This window comes from Pantherophis guttatus, chromosome 8 (assembly GCF_059756535.1).
Source record: "Pantherophis guttatus breed Tessera chromosome 8, ASM5975653v1, whole genome shotgun sequence".
Lineage (NCBI taxonomy): Eukaryota > Metazoa > Chordata > Lepidosauria > Squamata > Colubridae > Pantherophis > Pantherophis guttatus.
This window is the reverse complement of record NC_142070.1, coordinates 71,445,290-71,465,179: the sequence shown is the minus strand read 5'-3', so window position 1 is coordinate 71,465,179 and position 19,890 is coordinate 71,445,290. Positions and strand designations below refer to the sequence as shown.

Here is a 19,890-nt window from a genome sequence, read left to right as displayed (position 1 = left end):
AAGCACAGAACAACTTGACAGGCTGAACACTGGGCCCTGACTAACAAAATGAAATTCAGTGTAGAGAAAAGTAAAGTCATACACTTAGGCAAGAAAAACCAGAAGTACATATATAGATTGGGAGAAACCAGACTTAATAGCAGTAACTGTGAGAGGGGTGTTGGAGTCATATTGGACAACCAATTAAACATGAGCCAACAGTGTGTAGCGGCAGCCAATGCAATCCTAAATTGCATTAACAGAGGGATTCAATCAAGATCATGTGAGGTACTAATACCAGACTATAAAGCTTTAGTAGGACAACACCTAGAGTACTGCATCCAGTTTTGGTCACCACAATATAAAAAAGATGTTGAGACTCTAGAAAGAGTGCAGAGAAGAGCAACGAAGATGATTAGGGGACTGGAGGCTAAAACATATGGAGAACGGTTACAGGAACTAAGCATGGCTAGTCTAGTGAAGAGAAGGACCAGGGGAGACATGATAGCAATCTTCCAATATTTGAGGAGCTGTCACAAAGAGAAGGGGGGGTCAACCTATTTTCCAAATCATCTGAAGGCCAGACAAGGAATGAGAGATTCAATCTAGAAATAAGGAGACATTTTCTGACAGTGAGAACAGTCAACCAATGGAACAGAAGTTGCCTTCAAAAGTTGTGGGTGCTCCATCACTGGAAGCTTTCAAGAAGAGACTGGAGTGCCATCTGTCAGAAATGGTGGAGTAGGGTCTCCTGCTGGGATTGAACTAGATGACCTACAAGATCCCTTCCAACTCTGTTATTCTGTTATCTACACATTCTTTCTTCATCCAGAAAACATCTAACCATTTCTCCAGTCCATCACAAATAGAATAGAGCCATGATGGCGAATCTATGGCACGCATGTTACAGGTGGCACGTGGAGTCATATCTGCGGGCACGCGAGCCGTTGCCCTAGCTCAGTTCCAGCATACATGTGTGTGCCGGTCAGCTGATTTTTGGCTGGCTCCACCCATGCAGCCCCTCCCCGCTCAGGAGTCTCCACACAGCCTGTTTTGGATGCCAGGTAAGTACAGGGCTCGCGTGGAGGCTCTGGGAGGGCATTTTCAGCCTCCCGAGGGCCTCTGGGGGGGGAGGCTGTTTTGCCCTCCCCAGGCTCCAAGAAAGCCTCTGGAGCCTGGGGAGGGCGAAAAACGGGCCTACCAGAAGTCTGGAAATGGGCCAGTTCCAGCCTCTGGAGGCTTCATGGAGGCCTGCTAGGCCCAAAATGGGGTGTGAGGGGGTGTCGTGCGCACATACGCGGGGGAGTGTCGTGCACACATGCACAGGGTGTCATGCGCGCATGTACGGGGGTAGTGTATGCATGTGTGGGGAGATAGGGGACCAGGGGGGCATTAAATTATGGGTGTGGGCACACGCGCGCACAACCCCCCGTGCTCCCCTTTTTTGGCACGCAACTACCAAAAGGTTAGCCATCACTGGAATAGAGGAAGACCAAGAATCTCTAATGAGATTCCTTTTCCAGCAAGCCGGGCTGGCTTAAAAAATTTTGTAAATGTTTTTAATTGGTTTGTCACTTTTTAAATTATGGGGCCAAATAGATATATATTCTTTTAATTGTTTTTAATGTTTGTATTTTATGTTTCTTATTTGTGGCTGTACACTGCCCTGAGTCCTCCGGGAGAAGGGCGGTAAATAAATAAATAAATAAATAAATAAATAAATAAATAAATAAATAAATAAATAAAATGAATGTAGGAATAGATCTACTTAAAGAAGAATCCCTTTGAGAAAAGAAGCTCACTTTTTGGCTGTCATAAACTGCAAAAAAAAAACCCCAAAACTTCACAAGTCCTTACCTGCTTTGAAGAAGAGACTTCTCAGCCCGAAGGATAGCAATTTCATCCTTCAACGTCTGAAGCTGATTCTCATACTCATCCAGCTGTTCTAGGTTCTCCAAAGTGCTATCTGACTTTGCCCGAGAAGCCTTTAGGCTTAACCACAAAAAAATAAATCAGATAAAATGAAATATTGAAATAATGTTCTGCCTTCTGTGAAACATCTGCATGGGAGGTTAAAAAATGGTAAGCGGGAGGTAATTCAAGAGTTTCTGCTACACAGATGACAAATCATCCTCACAATTTAAAGTAAACCTTAGCATTTAAAAAAAAAAAATCCCTTAGCCACACAAGAGCCATGTGGAACTTTCTGCATTCCAGGGTGGATAAAAATCAATGATTTTTTTAAAAAAATCAAAAAAATCAGATTTTTTTTTATTTAAATCGGATTTTTTTGATTTTTATCGAATTTATTTTAATAAAAAACTTTTGGGGTAAAAATCTACCATAAGATAGTTTTCTATTTAAGATACATAAATAATTTAGTTTATTCAGCATGAAATGGAGCTTAGTTATGTAGCAGGAGGCTGTATATTCTGCAACACTGGGACTATCGGTGAGTCAACAGTGGTCAAAGGAGTAGCAGAGATGACAGTTGCTCTTTAAAAATTATGATTTAAATCGAGTTGATTTAAATCAAGCCTTTTTACTAGTGATTTAAATCATGATTTAAATTGTGATTTAAATCAACTCGATTTAAATCAAATCCACCCTGCTGCATTCTATTATTAGCTATAAGATTATAAACATTGAGGCATATCATGTTGTTTAGAGGTATTTAAAAAACCACCCAGGCTTCCAATCTACTTGAATTCCAAAAGTGGTAGGAGAAAGCAGCTAGTCTTGTCAACTCAAAAGTTACTGCCCGTCAATACTCGAGTCTTCCTATCCCACTCTGCCCAATCCTACTCATTTGCACAAAGGTGTGTTTCCTTTTCTCTTCCTTGGTTTCCCAGCCCACTCCCCTTTATATATATAGGCCAGGGGTCCGTAACTTTAAATACTCAAAGAGCCATTTGGACCCGTTTCCCACAGAAAACACCGGGAGCCACCGGGCGTGGCCAACTCGATGTCACTCACTTCCACCAGTCACATGACACCCCCCCCAGCCACGCCTACCCAGCCGGTCATTAGCATAGAGAACCAGTTGTTAAAAAACACAGGAACCACACTATCTTTTTGACATATCTCTCTCTCCCCCTCCCTCCCTCCCTCCCTCCCTCTCTCTCTCTCTGTCTCTCTCTCTCTCCCCTTCTCAATCTATCTCTCTGTCTCTGCCCTGGCCGCTTCTCCATCCCCCGCCGTCGCCCTTACCTTCTCAGGCCAGGCGAGGAGTGACTGGGAGGGGAGGGCGAGGGGCGGGGCCAGCCAATGGTGGGATCACCTGACAGGGAGCCACAGCAGAGGGCCCAAAGAGCCACATGTGGCTCCGGAGCCACAGGTTGCTGACCCCTGATATAGGCCTTACCTTCCAATCCAAGGAAAGTTCCCACTCCCTTTACACAGGGAGCCTCTATCCCTCTCTTATCGATCATATGAGGCTCCGTATAAGTAGTTTCCCCACTGATTTCAAATGGAATGGGATGCGTTATACAGAATGGGACAAATTGCCACCGCCAACTCATCACAGCCAATTCACTGCAGGACAACTCACCACAGCCATCTTGCCATGGAGCAACTTATTGCAGGACAATTTAACAATTCTATTTAATTATGACTGTATTTATTTATTTATTTTATTTATTGGTTCAATTTATATGCCGCCCTTCTCCGGAGACTCAGGGTGGCTTACAATGCGTTAAGCAATAGCCTTCATACTTTTGTATATACCTGCTTAGTAGGGCTTTCGGGGGCCCCTAAGCGGTGTTCTTTTTTTATACAAAGTCAGCTTATTGCCCCCACAATCTGGGTCCTCATTTTACCTACCTCGGAAGGATGGAAGGCTGAGTCAACCTTGAGCCTGGTGAGATTTGAACTTGCGGTAATTGGAGGCAGCTGGTGTTACTTAACAGTGCTTTAGTCTGCTGCGCCACCAAGGCTCTTATCAAGATTCTGATAAGTTTGATTACATCGTTAAAAATCAACAGGAGGCATTTAAAAAATTTCACACCATTGTTTAATTGCACTATCCTGCAAGCAAATTCGACTTTCCCCACATATCTTTGGCTGATTTTTCTTTACCCACTTGGATTCAAAGCAACCACCGACAATCTACATATAAAAATAAATGTAATACTGAGTAAATATAATACTGCACACCAGGGGTGAAATCCAAATTTTTTCACTACCGGTTCTGTGGGCGTGGCTTGGTGGGTGTGGTGTGGCTTGGTGGGCGTGGCTTAGTGGTGTGGCAGGGGAAGGATACTGCAAAATCCCCATTTCCCACCCCACTCCAGGAGAAAGATACTGCAAAATCCCCATTCCGTCCCCACTTCTGGGGGAAGGATACTGCAAAATCCCCATTCCCACCCCGCTCTGGGTCTAGCCAGAGGTGGTATTTGCCGGTTCTCCGAACTACTCAAAATTTCTGCTACCGGTTCTCCAGAACCTGTCAAAACCTGATGGATTTCACCCCTGCTGCACACATCACAGAAGCACACAGGCGAAATAGTTCAGAAGTTTCCAGTACAATGGCTGCTAAAATCACAGTGTGGAATATGATGAACAGAATGACGGAAAACTTCCAGCATTCAATCAGCCCCTTGACAACTCAATGTCATACGCCAATAAACTCTAACTCTGATCTTTAAAAATGTGAAAGTCATACATATCTAAAGATATATAATAGAAAAACTTTCAGAGCTCTCTAAGACAGGGGTGGGCAAATGTGGCCCTTTTACAACCTGTGGACTTCAACTCCCAGAATTCCTGCTGTCTCAGGAATTCTGGGAGTTGAAGTCCACAGGTTGTAAAAGGGCCACATTTGCCCACCCCTGCTCTAAGACAATAACTTTTCCAATTCCATTCCAGCAATATACAGGGTGTTTTTTTTTTAATGTAAAAAATACAACAACCACCATCTTTGGAATGGAGTGTTTTATAAGTAAGGCCAGCCTAATATTAGAAGATAAAGTCTCACTTGGTTGTGTTATTTTTGCTAAATTCATGAAAATTATTTAGTATGAAATTACAGGTACTCCTCAAGTTACGACCACAATTGAGCACAAAATTTATGTTGCCAAGTGAGAAATTTGCCTCAGTTTATGTCTTTTCTTGCCACATTTGTTAAATGAATCACTGCAGTTGTTAAAATGAGTAACACCGTTGCTAAGTGAACCTGGCTTCCCCATTGGCTTTGCTGGTTAGAAAGTTGCAAAAGGGGATCACGGGACCCCGAGACACTGCAACCGTCATAAATATGAGTCAAGCATCCAAATGTAAGTCGTGTGGCCATGTGGATTCTGCAATGGTGTGAAAAATGGTCATAAGTCACCTTTTTTTAGTGCTGTTGTAACTTCAAATGGTCACTAAGCCAACAGCGCTGTCACCAGCTGCTCTTCGCGGGCGCCGAAGTGCCAGAAAATGGCCTAAAAATGGCCCAGAAAACGGCCGGAAAAAAGCCTGAAAATGGCCGGAGAAATGGCCTGAAAATGGCATGAAAAAAAGGCCAAAAAACAGGCATGCACACACCAGCCAGCTGATCTTCAGGTTTCCAGTGCTCTGGTGCGCACAAAGACCAGCTAGCTGGCGTGCATGAGAGTGCCAGAAACCAGAAGATTAGTTGGCTGGCGCATGTATGCGCACTGGCCAACTGGTTTTCAGGTTCTCGGCACTCCGGCGCATGGACATGCACATGAGTTCCGGTTTGGGCACTCGGTGCCGAAAAGGTTCGCCATCACTGGAATAGGACCTGGAAGAAGACTGGCTTCATACTTGTCATGAACTGGAATAGAGACATGGTAACAAGGTCAGCCAATGAATAGGCATAGCAACTGGGTCAGCCAATAGGAACTGAGACAGGAAGGAGCCTGGGCTCCAAAAACCCATTTGTTTTTGGAGCCATCGGTCTACCACCACACTGCTTTTAACACTGATCAGCTGTAGGGCGGCCCTTTGAAGCCCCGCGGCAAGAGTTTAAACAGTTTTTTTCCTTCTAGCCGATCAGCTGGGACTCGGGAGGCAGCAATAGATTGGGGGTGGGGGCAAATAAAAGGTAAGAATAACGCGGGGGCGGGAGGGCCCAACTCCCGAACAAAGAGAACCGGTTCAGTGACGTCATATCGTCACTGCTACTGGCTCGGCTGAACCGGGCCGAACCGGGAGGAACCCACCTCACCATCTGGAAAAAAATAATTAGCCTATCTACTGTCCATGTGATGTTTTAAACTTCAACCCCCATCAGTCTCAGCCAGTTTAGCCAACGGTAAAGGATTATGGAGTCCACATGTGGAGAGGATCTGTGTCCTTATTAATAGAGCAGAGCAGCTGAATTACAAAAATCATGCCATGTGTTTGCCAGGAAAATGTTTAGAAATGCAATATAGAAGGTTCCAATTATGTTAGAATAGATAAGTAGATATTAAACATTTGAAGAACTTCAGTGAAAAATAACTTGAACGAGTGCATTAAATGCTAAAGCAGAAAACAGTTAACAAAACCATTACATTTTTAAAGGCAGGCTGAGGCAAAGAGACAGTCCCGGAGCCAGCGAAATCTGGGGGCTGGGCAGGGGACAGAATATATCTGCCCTCAGTGTGGAAGTGATTGCCACTCTCGAATTGGCCTTTTTAGTCACACTAGATGCTGTTTTAGGACCTCTTTCCAGAGCACGACACCATAGTCTTTTGAGACTGAAGGATGCCAATGCAATGCAATGCAATGATGCTCTACAAACAAACAACAGCCTAGAATTTTATCTCAAACTATGCAGAAACACTTTAGGATTAAGGTGATGAGATAGTGAGATCAAATGAGATCAGATGAAGATGCTTCATCTTCATTGTGGGTGCTCCGTCGTTGGGAGGTTTTCAAGAAAAGATTGGGCAACCCTTTGTCCATGATGGGATAAGGTCACCTGCTCTGGACAGGAGGTTGGATTAGAAGACCTCCAAGGACTCTTCCAGCTCTATGATTCTATGAAGAGCCTTGCAGCATCAGTTTTCTCTATCTGTTTAGTCAGAAGAGTGTAAATGTAAGGAATATGCCCAAATATTTTTGGCCAATCAAGTACTTGTGATACTCTAGGATAGAAACCTAATAAAACTATGTTGGTTTTATTTCAAGGCCACAGAGCACACAAAACGTGTTTGTTGGTTTGATCTGGTTTCTTTTAATCAATCTAAGACAGGGTTGTCAAACTCCCGGCCTGCAAGCTGGATGCGTCATGCGCTGGCCACGCCCATGCCCGGTTTAGCGAAGGGGGGGGGAAGTCCTGATACATCACGTGATGCTGCCGTGACAATGTGAGTTTGATACCCTCGATCTAAGATTTGCAGACTGTACTGAGATTTTGAAGTTGAGATTGACTGTTTGTAACCCTGGCATCTTAATTAGTTTAAAATCATATTGTAACAAGTTGCTCCATTTCTTTCACTCAAAAAGTAAGGCATCGTATATATTTCTTTTTACATACTAAATATTCAAAAACAGGTACTTGTAAGAAAAGTCATCTGTATCTGTCCAAAAGCAACTCAGCTCAATAAATTATGACCATTGTAAAATGAAAAAATCTAAAACCTTTAGAAAAATTTAAAATTTTGACAAATAGGTAATAGTTATAAATAGCCCTCCATGATAAGGTGTTTTTTTTTTTTTCCTTACTCTGTTTTTAGCTGAACAATTTCGTCTTCTGCTGCCAAAAGAGTAGTAGCTGATTTGGTCTTTGTGTCTTCAAGAGACAATTTAGCTTCTGTCAGACTGCAAGAGAATGTAATATCCAAAGATATATCTTTAAATGTAAATACACTATTTTTTTCTAGTTTGAAAAAAATATGAACCCCCCCCCAATGAAATATGGAGCAGTGTCTTTAAAACTGCAGACCCAATAAATCTCTTGGGAGAGCTATCTCCATTACTACATGTTCAAGTAAACAGAGATAACCTTCTCATTTTAAATGTAATTTATCTGCCACGATGACTGTCTTTACTTTTCACACACACAGAAACACACTTTAATATTCCAGGCAAATGTCTACAACATATATTTCAAATTTATTCATCAATCTGTCCCGCTATCCTGCTATACATACATTGAGGAGCATTGAGAAGTAAGACAAACTTAAGATTTCCCTCCAGTAAAATCTGTGTTCCTCCTTCAAACCTTCCTCAACTCTAACAATCTTCAGCAAATTCATATGTTTTTGACAGAAGGAAAATATCATTCTTGCTAAGTGTGATTTAAAAAAAGGAGATCAAAGCTATTTTAAGGAATTAATTTATTAATAGGAAACAAGTCTTCTGATGTTTGATCAGCTGAGCAACAAAAGAAAGTGGTTAAGATGCATGGAATTCTGACAGACTCAAGAAAGTTGTGTTATTTGCCCAAACACAGTGTGCATTTAAAATATGTTGCCTTCTAAAATTGTGATTCTTGGACTTGCTGACACAAGCACAGTGAGGCTGTGGCCCTCCTGATATAATTGTAATTCCAATTCTCAACATCCTTCATCATTAAGTATGATTCAGCAATCTCAAGAGAGTTACAATTTCCAACTACTCACAAGTTGAGAATTAATGAGGAGAATATAGATTTCCCTATGACTATCATTAAGTGTTGTACCTTATGAATCTTGACGAATGTATCTTTTCTTTTATGTACTCCAAGAGCGTATGCACCAAGACAAATTCCTTGTGTGTCCAATCACACTTGGCCAATAAAGAATTCAATTCTAGTCTAGTCTAGTCTAGTCTAGTCTAGTCTAGTCTAGTCTAGTCTAGTCTAGTCTAGTCTATCTAGCTTGAATTCTTGGTGCTTGATAGGCTATTGTTTTCTGCTTGATTGCTTGTCTGAAGTTCATCCCTGCTTGGTTGCTGAAGAGGAGATAGATGTTCCAGTTATTTTTTCCTTCTTAGCTTTTTTTTTTTTGTTCTTTCTTTTGAATGTTTTGCCTTTTCTGTGTTTATTGATGGCTGTCTGGGAGGCTCAAAGTTTCCCTGGCTAAAACTATGTATGGTTGAGTCTGTCCTTGTGTTGTAAGATTAAGGAGTTTTCATTTACAGTATCTTCTAACTGCTAGCTGAAGGAGCTTCTTGGAGGAGGAGCGAAACATCTTCAAAGAAAAAACCAGAAAGTCCAGTTGCCTCTTGAAAACCACCATTGGGATAACTGCTAGCTGGTGTTCATGGAACTATTCTGTCTGGTGGCTGTTATAATCCTTACACTGTATATTGTAGAGTATTCCCGTTTTGTCTTTTTCAGCTGCTGGGTCTTTGGGTTTACTTAACATGTTTTGGAGGGCTTTAGTTAGTGGGCCACGATAATGCAATACGATTGTAGCAGTCCGCTGTAGTTTCTAAGATGTTTTGAGTGTATTATTCTCTTTATCGCTTGCGTCATTTGTGCCGTAGAGGGTCAGGCTCCAATAAAACCGTATGAGTATCCTTTTTTGTCGATGTTGTATAAGGGGTCTATTTTCTTTTTCTGATGTAGTGCGTTTGTACACAACTCCTCTTGTGGGAGGTTGGGTTGTTACTTTGACAATGGAACACTTACGGGGTAGTTATTGTCAGTTGTTTTGAATTTAAAATTTGACATCGTTTCCTCTGCTGATATCCAGGAAGGGTATTATATTGTTGTTTTCTTTTTCCCTTGTGAATTTTATTCCTTTGAAGATGTTGATTGTGTCCAGATCCAAACTTTGGGTTGTATATGTGGGAGTTCTGTAGTTTTTAGATGCTGCGTGATTGTCTCTGCTAGGAGCTGTGTATCCTACTGTGCAGTTTATTGGACATTTGTTCATCCTATATAGTACATGTAGCTTCAATTTCTATTGCCTCAGCCACTTTGCTGATCTATTTTCCATCCAGCTGTGTAGTTTACTGGAAATTTGCATCTGAAACTAGTGCTGGAATTGCTTTTCCTATTAAGGACATTGAAACAAGTACCAATTTATGTCACTTTTGACTGTTAGTCTTTATGTTATGTTTTCCATCCTACTTTTGTTGATGCTGATTTGTTACGAACATCACTTTGTAGTGCAAGACAATAAGAAAATCTAATTAGTTGTCATTTACTTTATCCAAATATTTTAAAACTCTTAAGTCAAACTGTAAAGCCAGCTTTGTCTAGTGGTTAAGGCACCAGGCTAGAAAGCAGGTGACCACGAGTTCAAGTCCTGCCTTAGCCATGAAAGCCAGATGGGTGACATTGGGCCAGTCACTCTCTCTCTCAGCCCATCTCACTTCACTGGGTTGTTATCGTGGGAAAATAGGAGGAATAGTATTGTGTGTGTGTGTTCGGCGCCTTAAATTATTTGTAAAAATAATAAAACGGGATATAAATAAATAGATAATAAAAATAACTATGGTATTTAATCCAAATTGTGGGAAATCAGTGCCTTTTAGTCCATGACATTCCTGCCTGGCATGAAGAAACATATCCAGGCAGACTAACCAACATCCTGTGGTCCCACAAACATCCTATATATAAAAATAGATTAACATAATTCAAGGATGGGAAAACCAGAAATGCAGAATGATGGATGTTTTATAATATAAGAATCTAATTTTTGATATTTCCATGTTGTTTCAGGGTCTTTTATATAGATCAGCTGTAATGATCTAAATAATTCGAAATGTTCACATATTTAACAAGATTTTCCTCATTTAATGTATCAGACTATATGTTTATTCCCCCACCACCACCAGGTGTCCCCAATCAGCTTCTACCATACTACAAGCATGAAAACTTGAATTCAATTTTGTAAGGATTCTGAAATATATTATTACTAAACGTACTTTATTTTGGAGTACAGTATGTGAGTGTTTTTACGGTTTCAAAGGGAAATATTCCTATTTTATTTTCCTAATAGAAAATAAAATTATTTTAAGATCTATGAATCTTTCATATATATTGTATGAAAGATTCATAGATCTTAAAATAGTTTTATTTTAAGATATATATATATATATATATATATATATATATATATATATATATATATATATATATATATATATATATATATATATATATATATATATATTGACATTTACACAAAACTAGTTCCCATTACATAAAGGGCAAAATGAGTTAGTTTTGCTGCATTTTATGTTAAAAATATCTTGGAAAAGAAATAAATAGCTCAATAAAGGTTACAAACTATAAGTTTTTTTTTAAAGGCAGCATTTCTTGTTACTTGTTTTTTTTAAAGAATTAGGTGCTTGTAAATATTTGTAGTTTTCCCTCTAGAAGAATTTAAGTCCATATAAATTGATTTATGTTTAGGTCACTTTTGCTCACAATATATGTAGAATTCAAGATGTTTTTGAATATAATATGCTCCTCATAAAGAAACATAAATCAATTGTTAATAATTATAGTTGATGTCCAGTTCATAATTTATGAAGTTTGCAAGGAATCAAAAAAATTTTTCTTCCTTCATATGAAAATTAAAAAAAAATTGTTTCTATTTGAGGGAAAATGAGGAAATGGCTATATTTTTCTACAATATCTGAGAATCCCTTTATAGATGCTTTTTTCCCCCTCTATATCTCTAGGTATATCAACTTGTTGTATAAACTTGCTGAGAACCAGTTTGGTGTAGTGGTTTAAAGCAGTGGTCACCAACTGGTGGTCCTTGGACCACTAGTGGTCCATGAGAAAATTTTAGTGGTCTGCAGAAAAATTATTTGCATTTTTTATATTGCACTAAGTACTATTTATCTTTTTTTAAAAATCATATTAGTGGTCCGTGGGATTTAAAATTATGAATTTAGTGGTCTCTGAGGTCCGAAAGATTGGTGACCCCTGGTTTAAAGCACTGTGCTAGAAACTGGACAATCTTGAGTTGTAACCCTACTTTAGCCATGAAACCAGCTGGATGATTTTGGGCTAGTCAGTCTCTCTCAGCCCTAGAAGGAAGGCAATGGCAAACCACTTCCAAAGATGTTGCTGAGAGAATTGTACGGACTTGTCCAAAATGTCAACAGAAACCAAGAATGACTAAAAGACACATCACATCCCCACTAAATACCTTAACTTTCAGTCAGTGAAAGCAGTTACATCAATTGTATAGTAAGCACCTTGCATTGTACAATATGATCTACACATGCCAGATTATGTCAAGCAGTCTTTTTTCGTTTGGCATTTTCCAGATTGATAGAGATGACAAAAAACGGAGGAGGAGGAGGAGGAGGAGGAGGAGGAGGAGGAGGAGGAGGAGAAGGAGAAGGAGAAGAAGAAGAAGAAGAAGAAGAAGAAGAAGAAGAAGAAGAAGAAGAAGAAGAAGAAGAAGAAGAAGAAGAAGAAGAAGAAGAAGAAGAAGAAGAAGAAGAAGAAGAAGAAGAAGAAGAGGAGGAGGAGGAGGAGGAGGAGGAGGAGGAGGAGGAGGAGGAGGAGGAGGAGGAGGAGGGGGGGAGTAGTTTGGTGTAGTGGTTAAGGTGCTGGACTAGAAATCAGGTAACTGTGTATTCAAGTTCTGCCTTAGGTCTGAAAGCTGGCTGAATGACTTTGGGCCAGTCATTCTCTCTGAGACCATCTCATCTATTGTGGTGGGGAAAATAGGAGGAAGGAGGAGTATTAAATACAGGTAATCCTTGACGTACAACCATAACTGGAGCAAAATTTGTTACCAAGTAAACTAGTTGTTAAGAGAATCATGCTGGATTTTATGACTCTTATGCCATGGTTTTTAAGAGAATCATTGCAGTTGTTAAGCAAATCAACCAGACGTTAAGCAAATCTGGCTTTTCCCATTGACTTTGCAAAACATCTAGGAAGGTCGCAAATAGCAATCCCATGACCCTGTAAGGCTGCAACCATCATACATTCATGCCAGTTGCCAAGCACCCAAATTTGGATCACGTGACTTTGGAGATGCTGCAATGGTCATAAATTTGAGGACCAGTTGAAACTAACTTTTTTTTAGTACCATTATAACTTTGGTGGCTAAATGAATGGTTGTAAGTCAAAGACTATCTGTATGTTTGCCATCCTGAGTTATTTAAAAAAACAATAAAGACAGGATTAAAAAAATAAAATCTAGCCACACTGGCTGAAAATCCTGCCTGTTGTGTCCCATCATACCTGGAAGTCCTCTGCTTGTAAATAACTGCAAAGTTATTTGTATACAACAGGATTCAATATTTTCAACTTAAAGAAGGACAAAAAAAGGGGGTTTTTTTCCTACTCTTGTTGCACCAAATTCAGCCGTAACCGTGTGGCACTCAGTTCTTTTTCCAGCTGTTCAACTTCAAAGCTCCGAACGCTGCTTAATTCCCTCAGCAGTCTGTCTTTCTCGAGGGATTCCTACAAGCAGGTATACAGAGTCCAAATATTATACATGAAAGGGGCATTTGAATATATCCCAGAAATGTTGGGAGGAATTATACAGATATCTTGAATTAATTTTAATGTGGGGTGCAAGGATGGCCAAGCAAAAATTCAGATGTTGTGAGGTTGCAACACAATCACCAGCATTGATTTTTCATCCAGGCATTGCAACCAGGGGTGAAATCCAGCAGGTTCTGGAGAACCGGTAGCGGAAAGTTTGAGTAGTTCGGAGAACCTGGTCCCAGAGTGAGGTGGGAATGGAGATTTTGCAGTATCCTTCCCCTGGAGTGGGGAGGGAATGGAGATTTTGCAGTATCCTTCCCTGGTGGGCGTGGCTAGGTGGGTTGGCAGGGAAAGGAAACTGCAAAATCTCCATTCCCACCCCACTCCAGGGGAAGGATATTGAAAAATTCCCATTCCCTCCCCACTCCTGGGGGAAGGATATTGCAAAATCTCCATTCCCACCCCCAATCTGGGGCCAGCCAGAGGTGGTATTTGCCGGTTCTCCGAACTACTCAAAATTTCCGCTACTGGTTCTCCAGAACCTATCAGAACCTGCTGGATTTCACCCCTGGAACGATGGCCCTTTTATGACTTGTGGATTTCAACTCCTAGAATTGGCTGGCTCAGGAATTCTGGAAGTTGAAGTCCACAAGTCATAAAAGGGCCATCGTTCCCCGCCCTGATCTAAGTAAGATCCTCTATCATTTGAAATTATTCTCCTGCTTCATACATTTTACCTATCCTTGTCAAATCCATTTTCCCAACTATAACATTGCTTTTCCCATTAAGATATTCAACAGAAATATATAAATATGAAACCACAGAGGCCATAAAAAACTACTCTTCCATAAAACAGCCATATATATTATTACAATAACATATACTTCTAGAACTATGTGTAAATGTTCACTGGCCAAACAAAATGACTTAAAAAGTGACTTTTGCAATATAAGAATCTTTGATAAAATGAAGATCCATTATAAAATTGTGTTTTCAATGAGAATTTCTCCAGAGATAAACATATGTGTTTTTTTGCAATCAGTTTCAAATTCTACATTTGAAGTCTGAACACCCAAGCACATTTTTAAAAACTGACGACAGCACACACAAAGTCTGTACAAACCTTAGTTTACTAAATTAAATCAGTCTTTTTCAAATAAAGGCTGTTAATTAACTTTCTTAACAGCCTACAAGTCTCCAAAGAATAAATAATCATAATCTTACTAGGATTGGCAGAAAGCCCAGAAGCAATTTGCAGGTAACTGATAAAAGATCAAGACACGAAAGAGAGTGAACTAAGTTGTTCCCTGCAAATTGCCTCAGTCGTCGTCCGTCCTTAAATAGGCTAAGGGAGTGGCCAATTAGCCCCAAGCCTTACTCTCAAGGAGACCTCCTCCTGAGGAGCCACTCCTGCCTTTTGGCAGCTCTGCGCGCCCGTACATTGAGAAGAGGCTCCTCCTCTTCTTCCTCTTCACCCATGGAAGCTTCTGGGGGTTCTGAAGGCCCTGGCTGAATCCCCGCCTCTGGCACCACATCTTCTCCAGCCTCCTCATTGTCCGACTCGAATGCCAACTGCACAGGCTGTTGGCGCAGCACCACACCAGCCTCCTCGCTGTCAGAATCAGCTACTAGCTGCACAGGCCGCTGACGGGCCACAAAATATATATAGATATAGATATAGATATATAAAAGAATTACCTGTAATACAGAAGAACATGTGTCCAGGGTGCTTCCAGACGAAGGGCTAGAAAAGCAAGTACCCAACCATGGGAGGAGACGAGATTTTATTATTTCCATACCTTCATAATTGCCACCTGAGTTGATAAATTAAAAATATATATGACAAAATGCTTTAAATGATTGGGTATGAATCCATTTCAGAAACACGTGCCATTCATGTACAATACAGAGTAGGCTTAATATCGATCTCAAGGGGTGATGGGATTATCCAAAGAGTTGGGGGTCAAAAGGGGGAGCCCAGTAAATGACTATGGGGCCAATAGGAAGAGACTAAATCTGGAAGAGCATGGTGACTTACAACTAAAATTCACCGATATCCCAACAATATCAGTGCCTTTGTTGGCATTACAAATGCATCAGATGCATTCTTCCCATTACAGGTAGTCCTCGTTTAATGACAGTTCGAAGTTACAGCACTGAGAAAAGGGACTTGACTGTTTTTCACACCTATGAACGTTGCAGCATCCCCCAAGGTCACGCAGCTGATGAAAATTCAGCTCTTGACAACTGACTCATATGTCAGTGTCCTAACAGGGTCATGTGATTCCCCTTTTGCAATCTTATGACAAGCAAAGTCAAAGGGGTAGCCAGATTCACTTAACAACTGTGGCAAGAAAGATTGTGAAATGGGGCAAAATTCACTTAACAAATGCCTTGCTTTGCAATATACATTGTGGGCTCAATTGTGTCATAAGTCGAGGACTACCTGTAATGATTGTAACAGTTTCAGTAAAAAAAGATTATGTCAAATCTTACCTTTTTCATATTTTAAATATTGCCCATTTTTATAAAGTCATCATTATTATGTGGGGGCAATCTACAGTAAGATTCATAATCTAAGATTGGTGGAAAATTCAAGTTCTAATCAAGGAGCTAAGAATTATTAAGATAATACCTAAGGATACAGGCAGTTCCAAGCAGGAAGGGATATTTTGTGTGTATGTAAAAGTAGGGAGTTCAGGTCTGACAAATTCAATATTTCCAGATATTCAGGCAGTCCTTTAGATAATCTCACCTTCTTGACAAGCTTGATTGAGAATCGAAAACAGCTGTCCCTGAATCATGGAGTTCAGCTCCATGATTTCGCAGCACCGAGTCAAATTTTTATTACACGAGTTAATCTGAAAATCAGGTAAATGTTCTTGATTAATCTAGTTTTATCCATATTGTTTCTTCACCAGTCATTCTTAGCAATAGAACAAATCTGAGTTAGAAATACAATTTTACACCATACATCATTACTTCTGCAGAGTAGGAATGACAGGGGGTATATTGTAATAAATGTGGGAAAGGGTGAGCTAATTTTTTTTCTTACTTTTGGCCATAATGATCATAAGAAAGTTTTCCTTATTTACTAAAATACCACCTTGCATCTTGTATGCAGTGTTTATTATAATAAATAAAGGACTGGGATATGAACCATTGCATCATAACACAGTACAATAGAGAGAGAAAATCAGTCTACATTCACACTAATTAATTTCATTAACAAATAAAACAATTTTCCATTTATCTTATGTATGTTATTTCTCAGTTACTCCATGTGGTGCTACATAATACATAAAAAGGGAGAATATTTTTTTTTTTGCCCACAGCATATTTGGAACTGTGATAGACAAACTCACAAATGGGCACTTTATGAGACTCCCTCATTCATAAAATGACTAACTTTGTGGATTTCAAAGGCTTTTGAAATGTATTGATGGAAAGTTTGTGCTTTTCTTCCCATTTACCTGTAATTTTTAAACAATCAAATGGGACAGGAAACCTGGTGGGAATCAAATGAAGTGTGACATAATGTAGATTCTTAGATAAAACATTAAATCAGGAATATTCCTTGTGTGTCCAATCACACTTGGCCAATAAAGAATCTATTCTATTCTATTCTATTCTATTCTATTCTATTCTATTCTATTCTATTCTATTCTATTCTATTCTATTCTATTCTATTCTACTCTACTCTACTCTACTCTACTCTATTCTACTCTACTCTACTCTACTCTGTTCTACACTTCACAGTGTAATTGCTTTCAATTCAACCGGCCCATACATTGAACTATCAGACTACAGATGCAATTGGATAGGGGTGAACAAATCCTTAATTTCCTCATTTAAAAAAAAATAAACAAATTACATCCCCAGACTATTCCTGCCCTAAAGATACACATGAATTCAGAAGTCTGAAATGGTCCTAATATTCATCAATAAAATATTAAAATACTACTAAGGGGAAAAAATGAATAGGTCCTGGTAGAGCAAGACAGATTTGTCATGCGCTCTGACAGTCATTCTCTGTGGTCGACCTGAAGACAAATATATACATCACATTGCAATCATTAAGAAGAGCCTGAGTGGCGCAGCAGACTAATGCTACTGTTAAAGGTAGTGTTTAGCTTCCAGCTGCCTGCAATTACTGCGAGTTCAATTCTCACCAGGCTCAAGGTTGACTCAGCCTTCCATCCTTTCGAAGGCAGGTAAAATGAGGACCCGGTTTGTAGGGGCAATAAGCTGACTTTGTATAAAATATACAAAAGTATGAAGGCTATTGCTTAACGCCTTGTAAGCCGCCCTGAGTCTCTGGAGAAGGGCGGCATACAATTTTTTTAAAAAAAATGGATTATAACAAATTGTAATAGAAATTGCAGATGTTGCTAAGCCATTTACTATTTACTTCCAGGGGTAGAGCTTGTCTGGACCTGTGGTTAAGGTGCTGGGTACTAGAAACCAGGAGACTGTGAGTTCTAGTCCCCTCAGGCACGAAAGCAGGCTGGGTAACTTTGGGCCAGTCAAACTTGCTCAGCCCAAACCAACCTCAAAGGCTTGTTGTTGTGGGAAAAATAAGAAAAGGACAGAATGTTAGTTATATTTGCCACCTTGAATTTTTTTGTGTAAATAATAAAGATGGGATATTAATAAAAAAAAAGTAAAAATGATAAATAGATTCCATTCTTAACCATGAATAGCTGCTGTATCTCAGTTCGTCTCAGAAGATTGTTGCAGGAACAAAAGGAGAGGTGGCTGAGGGGGGGAAAGAGCTGGTTTCCAAGTTACTTTGGTCTGAGCATCTTGGAGGATCAGCAGAATAAAAATCTAACACCTAAAAAGCTTTTACAGGATATCATTCTAACCATGTGAAATGCAAAAGCTAAAGTGGTGCAGTGGACTAAGTGCTGTTAAAGTAGTACTTAGCTGTCAGCTGCCTGCAATTACTGCAAGTTCAAATCTCACCAGGCTCAAAGTTGACTCAGCCTTCCATCCTTTCGAGGTAGGTAAAATGAGGACCCGGATTCTGGGGGCAATAAGCTGACTTTGTATAAAAAAGAACACCGCTTGGGGGCGCCCGAAAGCCCTACTAAGCAGGTATATACAAAAGTATGAAGGCTATTGCTTAATGCATTGTAAGCCGCCCTGAGTCTCCGGAAAAGGGCAGCATATAAATCGAACTAATAAATAAATAAAATAAATAAATAAAGTGGAGAGGAGGGGAATGACACACCTGTGGAACTATAAACTAAGGGTGTAAATCTGATCCAAACTGAGCTCAGTATTTGCCACCTGGTGACTTCAGGAACAACTCCATGTAGACAAAGTTACTAAGGGTACCAAAGTGATTTTTCCATTGGTATCACTGGGAGAGATTTTTCCACCCCCAATTTTCCAGCCCAGCCCATATTAGCCATTTCATCCTATGTTTTCCTCGTCCAAGTCGCCTTTTTAGATCAGCCAAGGTCGACCGAGCGCGATCCGTGCCAAACTGGGGCGTGGGAGGAAGAAAAGAAACTTGAGTAATCAATAGTTACAAATAATCGCTGGTCCGAGATGTTGTCGGTACAGTATATACCATTACATTCCGTAACCGTGGCAACCAACCACGTTCCCTCCCTCCCTCCCTCTTGGCGCTGAAATCCAGCGTCCTTGGTTACTGTTTTCCCGGGAAATCGCTAGGGGTCTCCAAGGATCCATTAAAGCCCGGATCCATCTCCCGCCATGAACTCGCTTCTCAAAAGCTCCAATCGCGAATCAGATTGTGGCGGGGCTTTTCTTTCCCTTTAACATGTGTTAAAAACTGTTTTCCCGGGAAAACAGTAACCAGTACACGGGCAGCCGCGTTAGAAGCTTATTATCCCGAAATATATATATATATATTTCCCACCCTTCTTTCCTGCTCTTGCTTTCCCCGGAAGGGAAAATAATATTGCATCGATCGCGTTAAAGAAAATACAGAGAGAGGATGCTAGATACTCAACACAGATATACGCGCGCACACACACACCAGCCTCGTCCCTAGATGCCCTCTGGAAAGACAACGCTGCGTTTTTTTACACACTCACGTAATAGTCTTTATACCAACTTTCCAGCTTCTCCTGCAAAATCCTGCAGGTCTCGTTGTTGATCAGTCTTCTCAAGGTGTCAGCCATGCCTGCCAGAGATGGCGACAGGAAGGGCGAAGGGTTCAAGAGTCAAGGCTAAGCGGGGCTTCTTTTCCAACGAAGCAGCGGCTATTTCTTCCTCTTGGGGCTTTTGCTTCTCGCCACCCCGGAGGTCCCAACGAGGAGATGCCCTTTAACTGATGGTGGCCTCCAAACGGGCTCAGCCTGGGATTTGTCCTTGCAAGCCTCCTCTTATGATTGGAGCGTTTTATACCCAAGTGATTGTTAAAACAAACTGACGTTTGCTTTGCTCGGATGTCAGGGACGCCACGGCTGCGCGGAAAGAGCCCACTCCTTTTGGTTGTAGCAACGCCGAAAAAACCCCACCTTCCCTTTTCCGCTTTCTGCCCCGGGCTCCCTTTTTCGGGGACGCGGGCTGGCTTGAGCAGGCAAGAGAGCACCCCGGGAGGA

At 40.6% G+C, this 19,890-nt stretch overlaps 1 protein-coding gene across 13 annotated transcripts in view; it reads right to left on the bottom strand.

Moving 5' to 3' along the window:
* SPATA18 (spermatogenesis associated 18) overlaps nt 1-19,890 on the bottom strand; it is a 44,353-nt gene that overhangs the window by 19,777 nt on the left and 4,686 nt on the right. For 5 of the 13 annotated variants that reach the window (XR_015729265.1, XM_087875317.1, XM_087875312.1 and 2 more), the window contains 5 exons: nt 16,065-16,170; nt 15,008-15,123; nt 13,164-13,282; nt 7,636-7,731; nt 1,837-1,971 (listed from right to left, as the gene is read on the bottom strand). Coding sequence is in view for 12 of the 13 variants with exons in the window: in XM_087875317.1 (XP_087731443.1) it covers nt 1,837-1,971; nt 7,636-7,731; nt 13,164-13,282; nt 15,008-15,123; nt 16,065-16,170 (572 nt within the window). In the remaining variant the exon portion in view is untranslated. Of the gene's footprint in view, nt 1-1,836; nt 1,972-7,635; nt 7,732-13,163; nt 13,283-15,007; nt 15,124-16,064; nt 16,171-18,545; nt 18,921-19,380; nt 19,817-19,890 lie in introns of those variants that run through there. The other 8 variants (XM_087875316.1, XM_087875311.1, XM_087875313.1 and 5 more) reach the window with 5 other exon arrangements.